Source organism: Hemiscyllium ocellatum, chromosome 33 (genome assembly GCF_020745735.1).
Source record: "Hemiscyllium ocellatum isolate sHemOce1 chromosome 33, sHemOce1.pat.X.cur, whole genome shotgun sequence".
Lineage (NCBI taxonomy): Eukaryota > Metazoa > Chordata > Chondrichthyes > Orectolobiformes > Hemiscylliidae > Hemiscyllium > Hemiscyllium ocellatum.
In genome coordinates, this window is record NC_083433.1 from 22,254,689 (window position 1) to 22,272,696 (window position 18,008).

Consider the following 18,008-nt stretch of genomic DNA (forward strand, 5'->3'; position numbering starts at 1 on the left):
CGATTCCAGCCTCGGGTGACTGTTTGCACATTCTCCCCGTGTCTGCGTGGGTTTCCTCCAGGTGCTCCAGTTTCCTCCCACAGTCCAAAGATGTGCAGGTCAGGTGAATTGGCCATGCTAAAATCCCCATAGGATGTTAGGTGCATTAGTCAGAGGGAAATGGGTCTGGGTGGGTTACTCTTTGGAGGGTCGGTGTGGACTGGTTGGGCCGAAGGGCCTGTTTCCACACTGTAGGGAATCTAATCCAAAAATTAGGTACTTTCAAGCTGAAGTTGAAGCAGTCTTCACTTTCTCCTACTTTCAAGATGAAGACAGCTTCTCCTTAAATTCCAAATGACGATCTCAAATATGAGTGTGACAGGCAGACAGGGGTGAAATAATTTATCATATCCAGCAAATGTCCTTTCGCAATCCTTACAATCAGTGAAAGGCCATTGGTGAGTCCAAGACTAGGGAACTGGTCAAAATATTACAGCCAGGAATGAAATTTGAAACAATTCTTCAGGGCTGTTCAAACTGTTCTCCAGAAATAGCAATTATGCTTGAAGAATTGTTGATTTTGCATCTGAGATTATTTGACACTACTTGGCCAATAGTTTTAAAAAGCTCTTGGGATCAGGATTCAAATTTCTCCATGGTAGCTGGTGGAATTTAAATTCAATCAATGACATTAGGAATTGAAAACTCGCCTCAGTAATGGTGGGCATGACAGTTATCATCATAAAAGCCCACCTGGTTCACAAATATCTTTTAGGGAAGGAAAAATGCCTGGTCTGGACTAGGCTTTCTTTACTCAGCGGGTTGTGAATTCATGGAATGCCCTGCCAGTAGCAGTGGTGGACTCTCCCTCTTTATGGTCATTCAAGTGGGCATTGGATAAGCATATGGAGGTTATTGGGCTAGTGTAGGTTAGGTAGGCTTCGGTCAGCGCAACATCGAGGGCCGAAGGGCCTGTACTGCGCTGTATTTTTCTATGTTCTATATGTGACCCCAGAACCACAGCAATGCGCTCACCCTTGGCTACCCTCTGCAATGCGCCCAGCAACCCAATCATTTCAAGGGTAATTAGGAATGGGTAACAAAGGCTAGGAAATGCTGGAGATCAGAGTCGAGTGTGTGGTGCTGGAAAAGCACAGCAGGTCAGCCAGCATCCAAGAACCAGGAGAATCGATGTTTTGGGCATAAGCCCTTCATCAGGAATGAGGCTGCCAGCAAAGGCTAGCCTTGCCACATCCCAAGAAAATTTTTTTAAAAACCAAATTATTTAAAGAAAGTAAATTAAGAGAAAGTTTCTAACAGCTGAGGGGTTGATAAACAGACAGAACAGATTTCAGGAGGTTGTGAAGGAACCAGGGATAACATGAGGAGAAAGGTTTTATAGAGTGAAGAATATGGATCTGGAATGTGTTACCTGCTGGGAGGCTGATTTATAAGCCCTACTGATCAGAAACTTATCCTTCAGTCCAACTCATCCATGCTTACCAAGTTACCAATCAAAACTAGTCCCACTTGCCTACATTTGGCCCACATCCCTCGAAACCTTTTCTATTCATGCACCCGTCTAAATGTCTTTTAAATGTTATAACTGTACCTGTAGTTACCACTTCCTCTGGCAGCTCGTTCCACATAAGAACCATTTTCTGTGTGATAAAGGTGCCCCTCAGGTCCCTTTTAAATCTTTCTCCTCTCCTATAAAAATATGCCCCGTACTTTTGAACTCATCCACCCTCAGGAAAAGACCTTTGTTAATTACCTTATCTATGCCCCTTATAATTTTATACATCTCTAAATGGTCATCTCTCAACCTCGTACACTCCAGTGAAAAGAGTTCTAGCCTTACAGCCTTTCTTTATAACTCAAACCCTCCTGTCCTAGCCACTTCCCTGTAAATTTCCTCCCCAATTTAATAATATCCCTCCTATAACAGGGTGAACAGTATATCAAAAGTAGCCTCACTGATGTCCTGTAGAATCTCGACATGATGTCCCAACTCCTATAAGCTCAATGGTCTGATCAATGAAGGCAAGCATGTTAAACGCCTTCTTAATTACCCTGTCTACCTGTGGTGCAACTTTCAAAGGACTGTTTACCTGAATGCCTAGGTCTCTCTGTTCTACACCACTACCCAGGGCCCTACCATTAACATATAAGTCAAGCCCTTGTTTGTTTTATCAAAATACAGAACTTCCTATTTATCCAAATTAAACTCCAGTCACTCCTCAGTCCACTGGCCCAATTGATCAAGATCCTTTTGTAATCTAAGATAACCTTCTTCAATATTGACTATACCATGAATGTTAAGTGTCATCCGCAAACTTACTAACATGCTTCCTCAGTTCTCATCCAAATTGTTTATATAAATGACAAACAAAAGTGGACCCAGCACCAATCCATGGGATCACCACCAGTCATAGGCCTCTAGTCCGAAAAACAACTCTCTGCCACCACCCTCTGTGTACTACCGTCAAGCCAATTTTGGATCCAATTGGCAGGCTCACCTGAATCTCATGTGATCTAACTTGATTAATTAGTCTACCATTAGGAGTGCCAGTAGATAAGATCATGGCAAATCAAACTATGACCTTAACTCCACTTTTGTGGCTGCTTGCCCCATTATCCTTAACTCTGCTGTTGAACAAAAATCCAGAGATTTGAATGTATTTAACGATCCAGCCTCCACTGCTCTTTGTCCCTTCCTGTCCCACAGCACAATGGGTGCACCTTTACCACATGGACTACCACTCTGTCCCATCAATCTTTTTGCTTAGGTCCTCAAAACTCTGTTGAGAGAGGGGACAGTTAATCAGGCAGGATGATAGGAGGAGTCTGGGCACTCCAGTGCCTTCCCATTATTGCTCCAATTAAGGCCATTATGGGAAGGCCTGAAGCCCACTGAAGGTCAACCCTCTGCTTTGCTGCCAACCTGCTCTATTACACCCTGCACCTCACCCTAACATCCACGTCTGCCATTACACAGGTGTGACCTTGGTCTCTCAGCAATTCTGGGCATGTTATCAATAACAGTGAGGCACCTCTCAATTGTGCTAACAAACAATGAAGAACCGTTAGCATCTAGTTGGCTGCCAGCACTCAATTAGGAGAAAGTGAGGACTGCACATGCTGGAGATCAGAGTCAAAAATCGTGGCACTGGAAAAGGACAGGAGAGTCAGTGTTTTGAGCATAAGCTCTTCATCATTCCGGATGAAGAGCTTATGCTCGAAACGTCGACTTTCCTGCTTCTTGGGTGATGCCTGACTGACTGACTGTGCTTTATCAGTGCCATACTTTTCGACTCTGTCAGCACTCAATGGTCTCCAGGACTTTTACAACAAGTCAGTGCTTTGTGTTGGAAGCTTTGGTGTGCATAACTCAGAATCTGAGGCTTGTGACCTTATTCCCTTCTCACCAAAGTCCAATTATGGTTAAATAATTATTGGATGAGATCAAGAGTTTAATAATTCTTCAGGCTGTCACTGAGCGCTCAGGCTAAATTGCTTGACTTGGGCTCTTTTTTTAATTTAAAAAGCTGCAATTGCTAAGATCAGGCAGACATGCCATGTATTTCAACTTCAGTGGGTGGCACAGTGGCTCAGTGGTTAGCACTGTTGCCTCACAGCACCAGGGTCCCAGGTTCGATTTCAGCCTCGGGTGACTGTGTAGAGTTTGCACATTCTCCCCATGTCTGCGTGGGTTTCCTCCAGGCGCTCCAGTTTCCTCCCACAGTCCAAAGATGTGCAGGTCAGGTGAATAGGCCACGCTGAAATCCCCATAGGATGTTAGGTGCATTAGTCAGAGGGAAATGGGTCTGGGTGGGTTACTCTTTGGAGGGTCGGTGTGGACTGGTAGGGCCGAAGGGCCTGTTTCCACACTGTAGGGAATCTAATCCAAAAAATAGGTACTTTCAAGCTGAAGTTGAAGCAGTCTTCACTTTCTCCTACTTTCAAGATGAAGACAGCTTCTCCTTAAATTCCAAATGACGATCTCAAATATGAGTGTGACAGGCAGACAGGGGTGAAATAATTTATCATATCCAGCAAATGTCCTTTCGCAATCCTTACAATCAGTGAAAGGAGAAAATTACATGATGTAACACATTATTCCTCTCAAAAAAAAAGGTCGAAGGGTGACTTGATGGAGCCTTTTAAAATGATGAAGGAGTTTGAGAAGTTAAACACACAAAAAGAAATGCCGTGTGTGGAAGACCAAAACGAAAGGCCACTAATAAATTCCATAAGGAATGGAGATTTTCTTCTACCCAGAAGGTGGAGATCACTCTCAAATGTAGTAGCTCAAGCAAGTAGTATGGATGCACTTGAAAGTGTAAGGTGCCAAGAGTGAAGTAAACATAGGACATGTTGATGCGGTTAGATTAAGGAGAGTAGAAGACAAACTAGGGTCGGAGGAGCAGCATAAACACTGGTACAGTTCAGTTCGGTGCGATCCTAACTCCAGTATTTTGTGTTCCCTGAAGAGTTCCTTCATTTCTTTACAAAGCTCTTTGAAGTAGAACACATAAGAAATGCAGATTTGACATGCAGTTGCAGGGGAAGGTGCCATGAGGCTGTGGGGGAATGTTGGGAGTGAAGCAGGAATGGACCAGGATGTCCTGGAGGAACGGTCCCTGTGGAAGGCTGACGAGGGAGGAGTGGGCAATGTGTGTTTGGTGACATCCCTCCAGAGGTGGCTGAAATGGCGGCTAATGATCCTCTGGATGGGGATGCAGGTGAAGACAAGGGGGAGATTCTTGCTGTTGTAGGAGGGAAGAGAGGAGGTGAGGGCTCAAGTGCAAGAGATGGGTCAGACCTGGCTGAGGGCCCTGTCAACCATGGTGGTGGGAAATCCTCAGTTGAAGAAAAGGGTGGACATTTCGGAGGCTCCCTTATCAAAGTTAGCCACATCAGAACAGTTGCAACAGAGATGGAGGAACTAAGAGAATGGAATAGAATCTTTACAGGAAGCAGGATGAAAGGGTAATGGTGGGAGTCAATGGGTTTGTAGTGAATATTGGTGGCCAGCTTATCCCTGGAAATGGAAACTCGTTAAGGAAGGGAAGGGAAGAGCCAGAGATGGACCAGATGAGAGCAAGTTGGAAATTGGAGGCAAAATTGACAAACTTTTCCAATTCTGGATGAGGGCAGCAGCACCAATGATATCATCAATATATTATACCAGGGAAAGAGGTGTGGGTGGGAGCTGGAAAAGGAATGTACTACATGTCCCACAAAGAGACAGACACAACTGGGGCCCAGGCAGCTATCCATAGCCACCCCTTTGACCTATTTTCATTTCTGCATAGGCTGGCCACCATTATTCAGTATTTTCAACACCCCACCCTGTTCCCTGACCAACATCTCTGTCCCAGGCTTGCTGCAGTGCTCCAGCGAAGCTCAGCAATCTGGAAGAACACCACCTCATTTTCCATTCGGGAACTCACCACCCTTCTGGACTCAATATCAAGCTCAACAATTGCTTGAGGCACCTTCTCCTATGTCCTTACCCAAATCCCTATACACCAGGATTTATTATCACATGGTCTGCTATCAGACTTAGTCCTATGTCAGCCACTAATAGTCCCCATTAGCAGCTTTTAATTCTCCTAACCTGACCATTATCCACTCTTTTTTCTATCCAAATGTTGTTCCCTCCCTTTGGGCTCTGTACCTACCTCTCATTTCCTCCTAAGCTTCTCCTCCACCCTATTTTCTGCATAAAAAAAAACCTTTTTCTAGCAACCATCAGTTCTATGGAAAGGTCACTGGACCTGAAACTCTTCTTTCTCCCCCCACAGACCTGCTGCCTTTTTCCAGCAATTTCTGTTTTTGTACAGCCAGTAAATCTCTTTTGACCTGCCTCTAATGGAATATATCCTTTCTTAAATATAGGGACAAAAACAGTACTCATACTCCAGGTATCGCCTCACCAACACCCCGTATGGCTGTAACAAAACTTCCCGATTTCTAATCTCCAACTCCAAAGTGAGGACTGCAGATGCTAGAGATCAGAGTCGAGTGTGTGGTGCTGGAAAAGCACAGCCGGTGAGGCAGCTTCCAAGGAGCAGGAGAACTGATGTTTCGAGCATAAGCCCGTTTCGAGCATCAGGAATGACTCCTGATGAAGGTCTTATGCCCGAAACGTCGATTCTCCTGCTTCTCAGATGCTGCCTTACCTGCTGTACTTTTCCAGCATCACACTCTCGATTCTTGTGATAGGGATCAAAATTCCATTTGACATTTTAATTACTTGCTGTGCCTGTATGCTATTTTTTGTTTTTCATGCACATCAACACCTGGATTTCCCTGCGCTGCCTGACGTTATACAGTCCTACAGCACAGAAACAGATCCTTTAGTCCAGTTCGCATTTCCAGACATCCCAATCTGACTTAGTCCCATTTACCAGAATTTGACCCATATCTCTTTAAACCCCTCCTATTCATGTACCCAGCCTTTAAAACGATAACTTAAGAGTCATACAGCACAGAAACAGTCTCTTTAGTTCCACCAGTCCATGCCAAACATAATCCCAAACTAAACTAGTCCCACCTACCTGCTCCTGGTCCATATCCTTCCATTCATTCATGTACTTATCCAAATGTCTTTAAAATGTTGTAATTGTAAGAGAGACAGAATGGGAAAAAGGAAAAAAGTGGGGAGAAGTTGAGAGAGTGATGAGAAGGGATCATGGCAGAGTAATGGAATGTGGCCGATGAATAGAAGGGTTGAAAGGGATAAAGAGGGGTTGGGAAGTATAGACAGGAAGAGTAGGAGTTACAACCTGCAATGCAAAAAAAGTGGGGAGAGGCTCAGGAAGCCTGAGTAAAGTTGTAAAAGGAAGAGAATGGAAAGGAAGGAGGAAATTTCTTACCATATTCTAAACAGACATTGCCACAAACTCCAATCCCAGAAACTGGCAAGTCTCCGTGGCTGCACCATCAATTGTAAATGGGCTATTTCATGTCCCAGCCCTCAATTTAAAGTATAATTTCAGGTACTCCCAGGAAGTATATGCTGTAAACTAAGTATCCCGACGTAAGGAACTCAGCTGTTTCACCCCCTCCACCACCAGCCACCCTGCTCCCACCACCACTCCCTGCCCACCCTCCCTTACTGAAAAAGTTTTGAAATTAAAGAAAGTGGACTGACCCGTGTCGTATTTTGGCACTGCAGTACTTGAGGCTCTTGTCTGGTTCAACGACCTGCCCATTTCTCCAACACTGGCTACAAACAAATTTCATCGTCATGCCCAGCGAGGCTACCTTGCCAGATCCAGATGGCACCTCAATCAATCAGAACACAAATCCATTAGGCAAGATCTACTAAGCAAAACAAAGATAGCAAAAAATAAAAGCCAACACATTTCCCATTTCTGGACAATAAAGAGGAACACAGTTCCAGCTTTCCACTCCAGGATCCTGATACAGCTGGCGGTATATGGAAAACTGCCCAGGTATGACCTATCCATGAAAAGAAGAACAAGTTTAACTTGGCCAATTACCACCCCATTAGCCAGCTTTCATTCTTCAACCAAGTATGGAAAGAGTAAACAACAGTGCTATTGGTCAGTCCTTACACATTAGAACTTACTCATGAGATTCAGTTGGGAATCCACCGAGCTTGCTTTGCTCGCGACTCCATTACAGTCATGGTTTAGACATGGTCAAAAACAGCTGAATTCCATCAGTGTGATGAGAATGACTGCCCTTGGCAGCAAGGCAGCATCTCAACAAGGTATCATGGCTCCCTAACAAACCTGAAGGCATGGAGTAACAAAGAGGCACAAAAGAAGGTGGCTGTTGTAGACCAATCATCTCTGACTTGGTCTTGGGTTGTTGCTGTAAGATTTCTTCAGGGTTGTGTCCTTGATCAAACCATCTCCAACTGTGTCATCATTGACCTGCCCTTCTCAATCATAAGGTCAGAAGTGGGGATATTTGTTGATAATTGCACCATTTACAACTCCACAGGTACTGAAGCGGTCCATGTATTCAGCAAGACCTGGATGACATTTAGACCTGGGCTGTTAAGTACAAATGCCAAGCTATGACAATCCCCAAATGAACAAGAATCAAATTATTGCCATTGACATTCAAAGGCATTACTATCACTGAAACATCTATTATCAGTCCTGGGGTTACCAATGACCAAAACCTGAACTGGATTGGCCATTTGGATAGTATGACGACACAAGGAAGCCAGATGCTGCAAACAACTTACTTCCTGTTGCCTCAAAGCCTGTCCATTATCTACAAGGTTCTGGATCAGTGGTGCTGGAAGAGCACAGCAGTTCAGGCAGCATCCAAAGTGCAGCGAAATCGACGTTTCGGGCAAAAGCCCTTCATCAGGAATAAAGGCAGTGAACCTGAAGCATGGAGAGATAAGCTAGAGGAGGGTGGGGGTGGGGAGAAAGTAGCATAGAATAAGAGCTTCAGGGCAGAGGAAATGACCTGGGAGTTGCAGTGGGAGAGGGACTCCCTGAGATTCTTGTAGAGAGAGGAGGAAAACTTCTTCAAGGCCCTCTTGCAAGGATGCCTGCCTTGAAGAAGTTTTCCTCCTCTCTCTACAAGAATCTCAGGGAGTCCCTCTCCCACTGCAACTCCCAGGTCATTTCCTCTGCCCTGAAGCTCTTATTCTATGCTACTCTCTCCCCACCCCACCCTCCTCTAGCTTATCTCTCCATGCTTCCAGCTCACTGCCTTTATTCCTGATGAAGGGCTTTTGCACTTTGGATGCTGCCTGAACTGCTGTGCTCTTCCAGCACCACTGATCCAGAATCTGGTTTCCAGCATCTGCAGTCATTGTTTTTACCTCACTATCTACAAGGCACAAGTCAGGAGTGTGTTGGAATACTCCATACTTCCCTGGATGAGTGCAGCTCCAACAACACTGCAGAGACTATGCACCTTCTAGAACAATGTCACCAACTTGACTGGTATCACATCCATAAACATCTATTCTGTCCACTACTGATGCACAGTGACAGTAGTTTGCACCATATGAACAAAGTTCCTTTGACCAGCACCTTCCTAGCCCATGACTTTTACCATCTAAAAGGGCCAAGGGCATTAGATGGATGGGAACACCACTACTTCCAAGTTCCCCTGAAAGCTACATCTCACTCTTGAGTTGGAACTATATATCTGTTCCTTCCATGTTATTGGATCAAAATCCTGGAAGTCCTCTCTCGAACAGTGTGGAGAGTAAACCTATTTGCTCATGTATCAACTTCTCATGGGCAATTAGGAAAGGAAAGCAAACACTGAAGTTCCTAGCAAACATGCCCTTCCTGTGGAGGAGCAAAAAGAAAAGACCCTGGCAAGGACTGGCCTCTGGTCTTTAAAAGACAGGCAACAGGGTATGTGACATGGCGACGAAAATAACTGGCCTGGCTACAATGTGGCTCTGTGGTCTACTGTGCAAAGCAGGAATTGAGAAAGCAATACAAGTAAGGGTGCACATCAGATACTGTGTATGAGAGACAGTAATCAATCTGTAGGTGTTGATGAGATAAGCCTGGAGGGATATAAATATGTATGATATATGAGGGAGATTGGAGTATGTGTATATTTGTATAAACATCCAAAACACAGAAAATATAGTGGAGAATTTTTAACATGGAATAAGAAAGGAAATGTCGGGCTTGACTAGCTGTAATGAATTCCTTGCATGCTTTACTGAAAGGGGAGCAGTGGAGGTTATATATCTGGATTTTCACCTACTTTTGATGAGGTAGCACATGGTCAACTTGTGACCTGTATTCTTACATGGAATGTGGTCTCACCAGAAAGAGCAACCACAGTACGTGAAACAATCAGCCCATAAGGTGGCTGCTTTCGCCCTTGGCTCCCTTACCATTGGTAAAAGACCACTGTAGGCTGGAGGAAATCTTTAAGTGGCTAATTAATGGCTCAGTCGGTTTAAAGGGAGATTGGCTCGTTGAGTCTCCTCTCCTGCTGATCAAATACTGTCAGAGGGCAGATGGGCAATGGGCACTGTCACCACCATGGCACCCAATTTTACTTCACAAAACAGCCTGGCCTACTAGCCAGGAGGAGTGCAAAACGCCATCCTGGGTGTAAATGATACAGTAGATAAATGATCTAGAAATATGAAAAGACAAATCAGAAAGAGTGAACAAAGATTAATCAGACCATCTAAAAGGGAAGTAGAGCACCTACACTCACCTCTAGAGGATAGAACTGAAAGGCAGAGAAGTGACATTAAATGAGTATTGAACCTTGGGTTACCCCTACTTAACATTCTATAAACTGTTCTGGTCTCCACATTATGAAAGGAATATAGTGGTTCTGGAGAACATCCAAATTAGTGGTGAATGCCAGAATGGAAATTTTACATCTTTCACAAAAAATTAAACAAACTGCAGAGACTTTCTCTAGAGAACAATAGTCTGAAAGATGACCTGGGGGAGCTTTTAAAGAGTGACAAAGAATCAATATCCACTTGCAGGAGAGGCCAGAAAATCAGGGTCATAAACAATTACAACAAATTGAATAAGAAATTCAGGAGAAATATTTGCCAGAAAATGTGGACAGATGTCATGTTTGTGATGATTAGCCAGTACATACTGAAGGAGAAACTGGATAAACAAACAAGGAAGGAAGGGCGGGCAGGTTACACTGACAGCATGCACTGCACCAGCACAGACCAGTACTGCTGAGTGGCCTATCTTTGTGCTGCAAACTCAGTAAGTAATTCTAGAATTGGAATTTGTGGGTTCACACTTTACTTACATTACAACCATGCAGCATTGATGGAGACCTGGGAGAAGCAATGGCCATATTGAGTACAGGTTATGTGTGGGACAGGGAGAAATTTGTCAGGAGAATAAGGAGCAGATGGCACTCATTCCCTTAAACAGCAAACAAAATGCCTTGCAAAATCAATACAAAATGTACATGTGTCAGAAAACAGCAGCAAAATTAATTGCTTATATAAATCCCAAACCAGATTTCACAAGGTCAATGAATATGAATTAATATTAAGCTTCTTCATAGTACGTTTATTTATTTCATATAGTTTGAGCAGCAGCTGGAGAAATGTTGCAAACATTTGAACGTGATATTGATGATACTGCCCGATTCCCTTGTGTGGAGGATTGTCAAAGAGCAAGGAGTGAGGAGTTAGGAATTGGCTATTCCGAGTATTGGGACTGAGGATCAGCAAGTTGTGAACTGATAAAATGTCTTGACTTGTTGTTGAGTTGATGAGAAAAGGAGACATGCTGTTAAACCTTTTTTCTTGCAATGGTCAGGCCAGATGCATGAATACCAACTTTCAAAGGGAGCAATATTTTATACTGTACAAAATGAAGGGTGCTGACTGGTTGGAAAGCTGACTGATTGATCAAAGTATCGCCATGGAAATTGCAGGAAGGAGCTGTAACCCATCACGCTATTGGCTAATTAAAAAAAAGGTTCAATGGTCAGGCATAATCCTTCATCCTGCAGAGGACAGCTCCTTGCATACGAGTATATGTAACTTCTAGTAAGCATAGCATAAGCATATTCCAACAATCAAGTTTGATACTATCAAGCGATGATTGCTCAATTCTCAGATTTCACTAATACATTATTTTAGGATCTTATAAATAGTTTGTGGGTCTTGTGCATGCCCCAGTTTTCATTTAGTCATAGAGATGTACAGCACAGAAACAGACCCTTCAGTTCAACTCATCCATGCCGACCAGATATCCTAACCTAATCTTGTCCCATTTGCCAGCATTTTAGATATCCCTCTAAACCCTTCATATTCATATCCATCCAGATGTCTTTAAATGTTATAATTGTACTAGCCTCCACCACTTCCTCTGGCAGCTCATTCCATACACGCATCATTCTCTATGTGAAAAGTTGTCCCCTAGGTCCCTTTTATATCTTTCCCCTCTCATCCTAAACTTATGCCCTCTAGTTCTTGACTTCCCCCACCCCAAGGAAATGGCTTCGTCTATTTACCCTATCTATGCCCCTCATAATTTTATAAACCTCTATAAGGTCACCCCTCAGTCTCCAACGCTCCAGGGAAAACAGCCACAGCCTATTCAACCTCTCCCTATAGCTTAAACCCTCCAACCCTGGCAACATCCTTCAATCTTTTCTGAACCCTTTCAAGTTTCACAACATCCTTCTGATAGGAAGGAAACCAGAACTGCACGCATTATTCTAAAAGTAGCCTGCCCAAAATCCTGTACAGCCGCAACATGACCTCCTAACTCCTATACTCAATGCTCTGATCAATAAAGGAAAGCATACCAAACGCCAACTTCACTATCCTATCTACCTGCGACTCCACTTTCAAGGAACTATGAACCTGTATCGCCAAAGTCTTTTTGTTCAGCAACACTCCCTCGGACCTTACCATTAAGTGTTCAAGTCCCGCTCTGATTTGCTTTTCCAAAATGCAGCACCTCACATTTATCTAAATTAAATTTATCTGCCACCTCTCAGCCCACTGGCCTATCTGATCAAGATCCCATTGCACTCTGAGGTAACCTTCTTTGCTGTCCACTACACCTCCGATATTGGTGTCATCTGCAAACTTACTAACAATACCTCCTATGTTCATATCCAAATCATTTACATAAATGATGAAAAGCAGTGGACCCAGCATCGATCCTTGTGGCACACCACTGGTCACAGGCCTCCAGTCTGAAAGGCAATCCTCCATCATCACCCTGTGTCTTCTACCTTCGAGCCAGTTCTGTATGTAAATGGCTAGATCTCCCTGTATTCCATGAGATCTAACCTTACTAATCAGGCTCCAATGGCGAACCTTGTCCAACACCTTACGGAAGTCCATAAAAATCATGTCTACCACCTCTTCAAAAACCTCAATCAAGTTCATGAGATATGATTTCCCAAGCACAAAGCCATGTTGACTATCTCTCATCAGTCCTTGCCTTTCCAAATACATGCGTGCACTGACGACTGAGTTGCTTTGTATTCAAGTTCTGCACTTTCCACCAGAAACCTTTCTCTCTCTCTGTTCTCCTTTAAGTTGCTCCTTAAACCTATTTCTTTGGCTAACAAGTCCAGCTATCTCCTTAAGTGCTCAATGTCACATTTTGTTTAAAAATGCTTGAGTTGTACCATATTAAATGTTGTTGTTTTCAAGAACAAACAGGCCAGAAAATGCTTCCTGCCTCTGACCCTAATCATTGGTTGCAATGTACCTGGGCTCGATTTGCACTGGTTTCCACATTCAGGCAGTGCTGCGCAGACTCCCGTACAATCTCTTCGTGTGTAATCTCTGTAAGATAACACAGGAGAACAGGGCTACTATACTGACAAAAGCAAAATACTGTGGATGCTGGGAATCTGAAACAAAAACAGTAAATGGTTACCCATCTGATGTGTTAACTCTGTTTCACTCGACAGATGCAGATTGACCTACTGGATTTTCTTAGCATTTTCTGTTTTATTTCACTACAATGCTGCATGGAATCCTGAAGCTTCATTGGCTGGAAGGTGAAAACTGAACATCTTCCGGCATCTTGTGTGAGTGGCCAGTCTTAATGTGGAACTCCTATCCAAAAGCATCGGTATAAAAACTGAACAGGCTAGAACACAGAACTTCTGATCAACAGTCCCGGTGAAAAGTTCACCTCTGTTTCACTCTCTACAGAGGCTGCCTGAGCATTTCCAACATGTCCAGTTTTTCCTTCAGATTCATAGTTGTCAGTGACATTATGCTTTTGAATGAACATTGGTAAGCTGTTTTATCATGAGAGACATCACAGCAAAACTTCAATCCCACCCTTAGGGGGAGACGATAGCATAATGGTAATGTCTCTCTACTCAAAATATTGAGGTTCAGGATATTGTTTTTGGATCAGATCCCACTAAGGCAGCAGATAGAATTAAGTTTGAATTAATACACCAGAACTTAGGGTGGTATGGTTTCTCAGTGGTCAGCATTGCTGCTTCATGGTGCCAGGGACCCAGGTTCGATTCCAGCCTCGGGTGACTGTGTGGAGTTTGCATGTTCTGCCCATATCTGTGTGGATTTCCTCTTTGGACTATAGGAGGACCCAGATGTGCAGATTAGGAGAACTGGCCATGCTAAATTGCCCATTGTATCCGGGGATGTTCAGGCTATAGAAAACGCAGGGTTACAGGGTAGGTCGGTGAATCTGGGTGAGATGGTCTCTGGAGGGTCAGTGTGGATTTGATGGGCCAAATGGCCTGCTTCCACACTGTACAGATTCTATGATATTGTAAAGTTAGCCTCAGTGATGGTGACCATAACAGCTATTGTTAATTGTTGTAAAAATGCATTTGGATCACTAACGTCCTTTAGGAAAGGAACTCTGTTGTCCTTACACAGTCTGGTCTCCATGTGACTCAAGAACCATAGCAATGTGGTTGACTCTTAATCGCCCCCTGAAATGGTTAGGGAGGTAACTTGGTTTAAGGACCATTAGGGATGGGCAACAAATACTGGCCTTGTCAGTGATGCCTACATCCCTTGCAAGAATGAAGGAAGTATTTGAAAAGAAGGGGAAGTCGGTATACTACTGGCTTGCAATATACTCCAGTGCATTCTATATCTGACGTCTTACATTCATGCCTGGCTACTGCTTTGGGTGTCGGAGCTGTCGGCCATTGGTCTGGTGGGTTAAGGACAGTTTGCTCATTTGCTTAAGCCACCTAGGGAGAGAAGAGCTGGTAATATCTACCTAATGGAGGATCCCAGAATTGCAGGAACAAAAGACTGCCCATGGTTCAGCCTAGATCTTGCAAACCACTTGAGATGTAGGGTTTGCATAGGAAAAGTTATTCTCGTGAAGACCACAGGCTCCTTATTTACATTTACAGCAGCAGCGAGAGCAGGCAGCCCGAGGTCTCCCACACAGCAGGTCAAAGTGGAGAAAATCGAGCCCTTGTAGGGAGCGCAAACCCAGCATGGCTAAACACTTAAGAAAGCCCATTGAACTTTTAACTTTGTTTCTTTAGTTTTCCAACTTGTTCTAAGATTTTGTATCTAGGTACCTTTGTTTCTAAGGTGGTGCTGGGAATGTTGCTATTAGGCACTTTTCATTTTATTCATGTACTTCTGTAATTATTTCACGTGACAATAAAATTCTATAACATTTACAGCACGGTGTAATATTCTGCTGCAAAAATTGAGAATGTTTAAGAGCCTTGTGTCTTTAAAGTCTTAGTGCACAAATGAAGTGAATAAACGGAGGATAATCAGGGTTCAACTACCACCGGCAAAGTGAAAGTGTAGACTGGGGGTGGCATGGTGGCACAGTGGTTAGCACTGCTGCCTCACAGCGCTAGAGACCCAGGTTCAATTCCCCCCTCAGGCGACTCTCTGTGTGGAGTTTGCACATTCTCCCCGTGTCTGTGTGGGTTTCCTCCGGTTTCCTCCCACAATCCAAAGATGTGCAGGTTAGGTGGATTGGCCATGCTAAATTGCCCGTAGTGTTAGGTGAATGGGTAAATGCAGGGGTATGGGTGGGTTGCGCTTCGGCGGGGGTCGCTGTGGAGTTGTTGGGCCGAAGGGCCTGTTTCCACACTGTAACTAATCTAATCTAATTGGTGGGCAAGCACTTGCAAATTTTCAGTGCTAAGTCAGGGAAGACCAATAAAATGAACTGCCTTTTCTGAAAGCTAGTTTTACGCTCTACATTGAACCCTTGCAAAATAGGTGGAATGAAAACACACTTTGGCTTTCCTTTAAAGTACCTGAACACTGTTGCATCACCCAGACCTTGAGCTCAATGAGACTGTGAGCGAAGTTACAGCTGTCCTCCCGTAGGCACCCATAACGTACTTCGTGCCGGCACACATCAAACTGGCAGTGATCCTGGTACTGCCGGATCTTGGAGTACTTAACGGTTGTGCCACACAGCATGTGGACCAAGCACCTGAAACCACACAGGGAATAGTGAAGTTTCAGCAACAGACCTAATTCAAAACTAATTTTGTTCCATCAGGCCCCTTGAGCCTGTTGTGTCATTTAATTAGATTTTGTCTGATTGGCAGTTTAACTTCATCACCCAATTATTTGGTAATGCTCAATATACTTGTCTAACAGAATTTAAGAAAAAAGGTAATATTTCATCTCTTTTTAAGAACACAGGAACAGGAATAGGCCATTCAGCTTCTTCAGTAGGAGAAAGTGAGGACTGCAGATGCTGGAAATCAGAGTCGAGGGTGTGATGCTGGAAAAGCGCAGCAGATCAGGCAGCATCCGAGGAGCAGGAGAATCATCAGGGCTTATGCCTGAAACGTTGGATGCTGCCTGACCTGCTGTGCTTTTCCAGCATCACACTCTCGATCTACATTCAGCTTCTTCAGCCTGTTTCATCACTCAATTAGACCATGTCAGTTCTGTATCTTAACTCCCACCTCCCTATCTTAATTCCATAATTTTGACCCAAACAAAAACCTACCAATATTTTCAGCCAGAAGAAATGCCTGCCAGATGGAACAGCGTACAAAATCAAAGTTGTGCCACACCTTTATAACTCACTCTGGGTTGGTTCCTTAATATTGCATTCAGTTTTGGAAGGATATCTAGGTCTTAGAAAGGTTGTGGATGGGATTTACTGAGAAGGTAATAGGTGTGAGTGACTTCAGTTCTTTAATTATGGAAAGACTGAAGAAACTTGGATTGTTTTCCTTTGAGCAGTGAAGGTTAAAATAAATTGTAATGTTTAACATTCTGAAGGGTTTTAATAGTGCTAAAAGGGAGACAATATTTCCACTCACAGAAGGGTCAGTCACCAGGGGATAAAAAACCAAGTTGATTTGCAAAAAAGCAGAGGTGACTCGTTAAAACATTTTTTGAAAAAACACGGGTGGTTATGATCTGGTACACATTACCTGATAGAATTAGAGCACATTTAATGGCAACATTCATGTGAGACTTGGACGATTCCTTGAAAGGATAAGATCTGCCAGGCTACGGGGAAAGAGATGGGGACTGAAACTAATTGGAAAATCTCCCTCAAAGGGAACAAGCATGATGGACCAAATGGCCTCTTTCTATGCTGTTGCTATGCTGTTTCATGTTACACATGAAAGATGTGAAACTATCACGGTATTCGAACAGATGAATGACTCAACAATCAAGGTATTTTTCAATGTATGATTTCAGTTACATCACACTGTAAATGCTATAAATTCTGTGCCTTACAATTAGTTACTCCACAATCACCTGATGAAGGAGTGGCGCTCCGAAAGCTAGTGTGCTTCCAATTAAACCTGTTGGACTATAACCTGGTGTTGTGTGACTTTTAACTTTGTACACCCCAGTCCAACACCGACATCTCCAAATCCTTCTATGCTGCACTACTTTATCAGTCTGTACATTAACTTGGATGGTGAATAACAGCAAACTATCCAATCACAGATGGTACCAGAGCTCAATTGTGTTTTCTTCCAGTGTTATCATGTGCCAGTGAGTTAAGGAGCAGCAAAGCCCTTTAATTTTTCATCTCCTAACTTGCGTTTACTGATGAGACATGCAGCATTCCAGCTTCTGTAATAGAACCACAGTGTAACAGAACTGTACAGCTCTTCAGTCCAACTCGTCCCTGCCAACCAGATATTTTAGATTAATCTTGTCCCATTTGCCAGCATTTGGCCCATATCCTTCTAAACCCTTCCTATACATGTACTCATCCAGATTACTTTTAAATGTTGTAATTGTAATGACTCCGCCATCTCCCCTGCAGCTCATTCCATACACACACCAGATTTTGTGTGAAAACGTTACCCCTTTGGTCCCTTTTAAATCTTTCCCCTCTCACTTAAACTGATGTCCTCTAGTTTTGGATTCTCTACCCTGGGAAAAAGACCTTGGCTTTTCACCCTATCTATGCCTCTCATGATTTTATAAACCTTTATAAAGGTCACTCCTCACCCTCTAACGCCCCAGAGAAAGTAGTCCCAGCCTATTCAGCCTCTCCCTATAGCTCAAGCTCTCCAACCTCAGCAACATCCTTCTAAATCTTTTCTGCACCCTTTCAAGTTTCACAACA

The 18,008-nt window shown here is 43.6% G+C and overlaps 1 protein-coding gene across 2 annotated transcripts in view; it reads right to left on the minus strand.

The window, feature by feature from the left end:
• The window catches only part of zc3h7bb (zinc finger CCCH-type containing 7Bb), an 86,683-nt gene that overhangs the window by 17,283 nt on the left and 51,392 nt on the right, over nt 1-18,008 (minus strand). For both annotated transcript variants that reach the window (XM_060849659.1, XM_060849658.1), the window contains 3 exons: nt 15,706-15,887; nt 13,185-13,261; nt 7,142-7,275 (listed from right to left, as the gene is read on the minus strand). In XM_060849659.1, the coding sequence (XP_060705642.1) occupies nt 7,142-7,275; nt 13,185-13,261; nt 15,706-15,887 (393 nt within the window). The remainder of the gene's footprint in view (nt 1-7,141; nt 7,276-13,184; nt 13,262-15,705; nt 15,888-18,008) is intronic.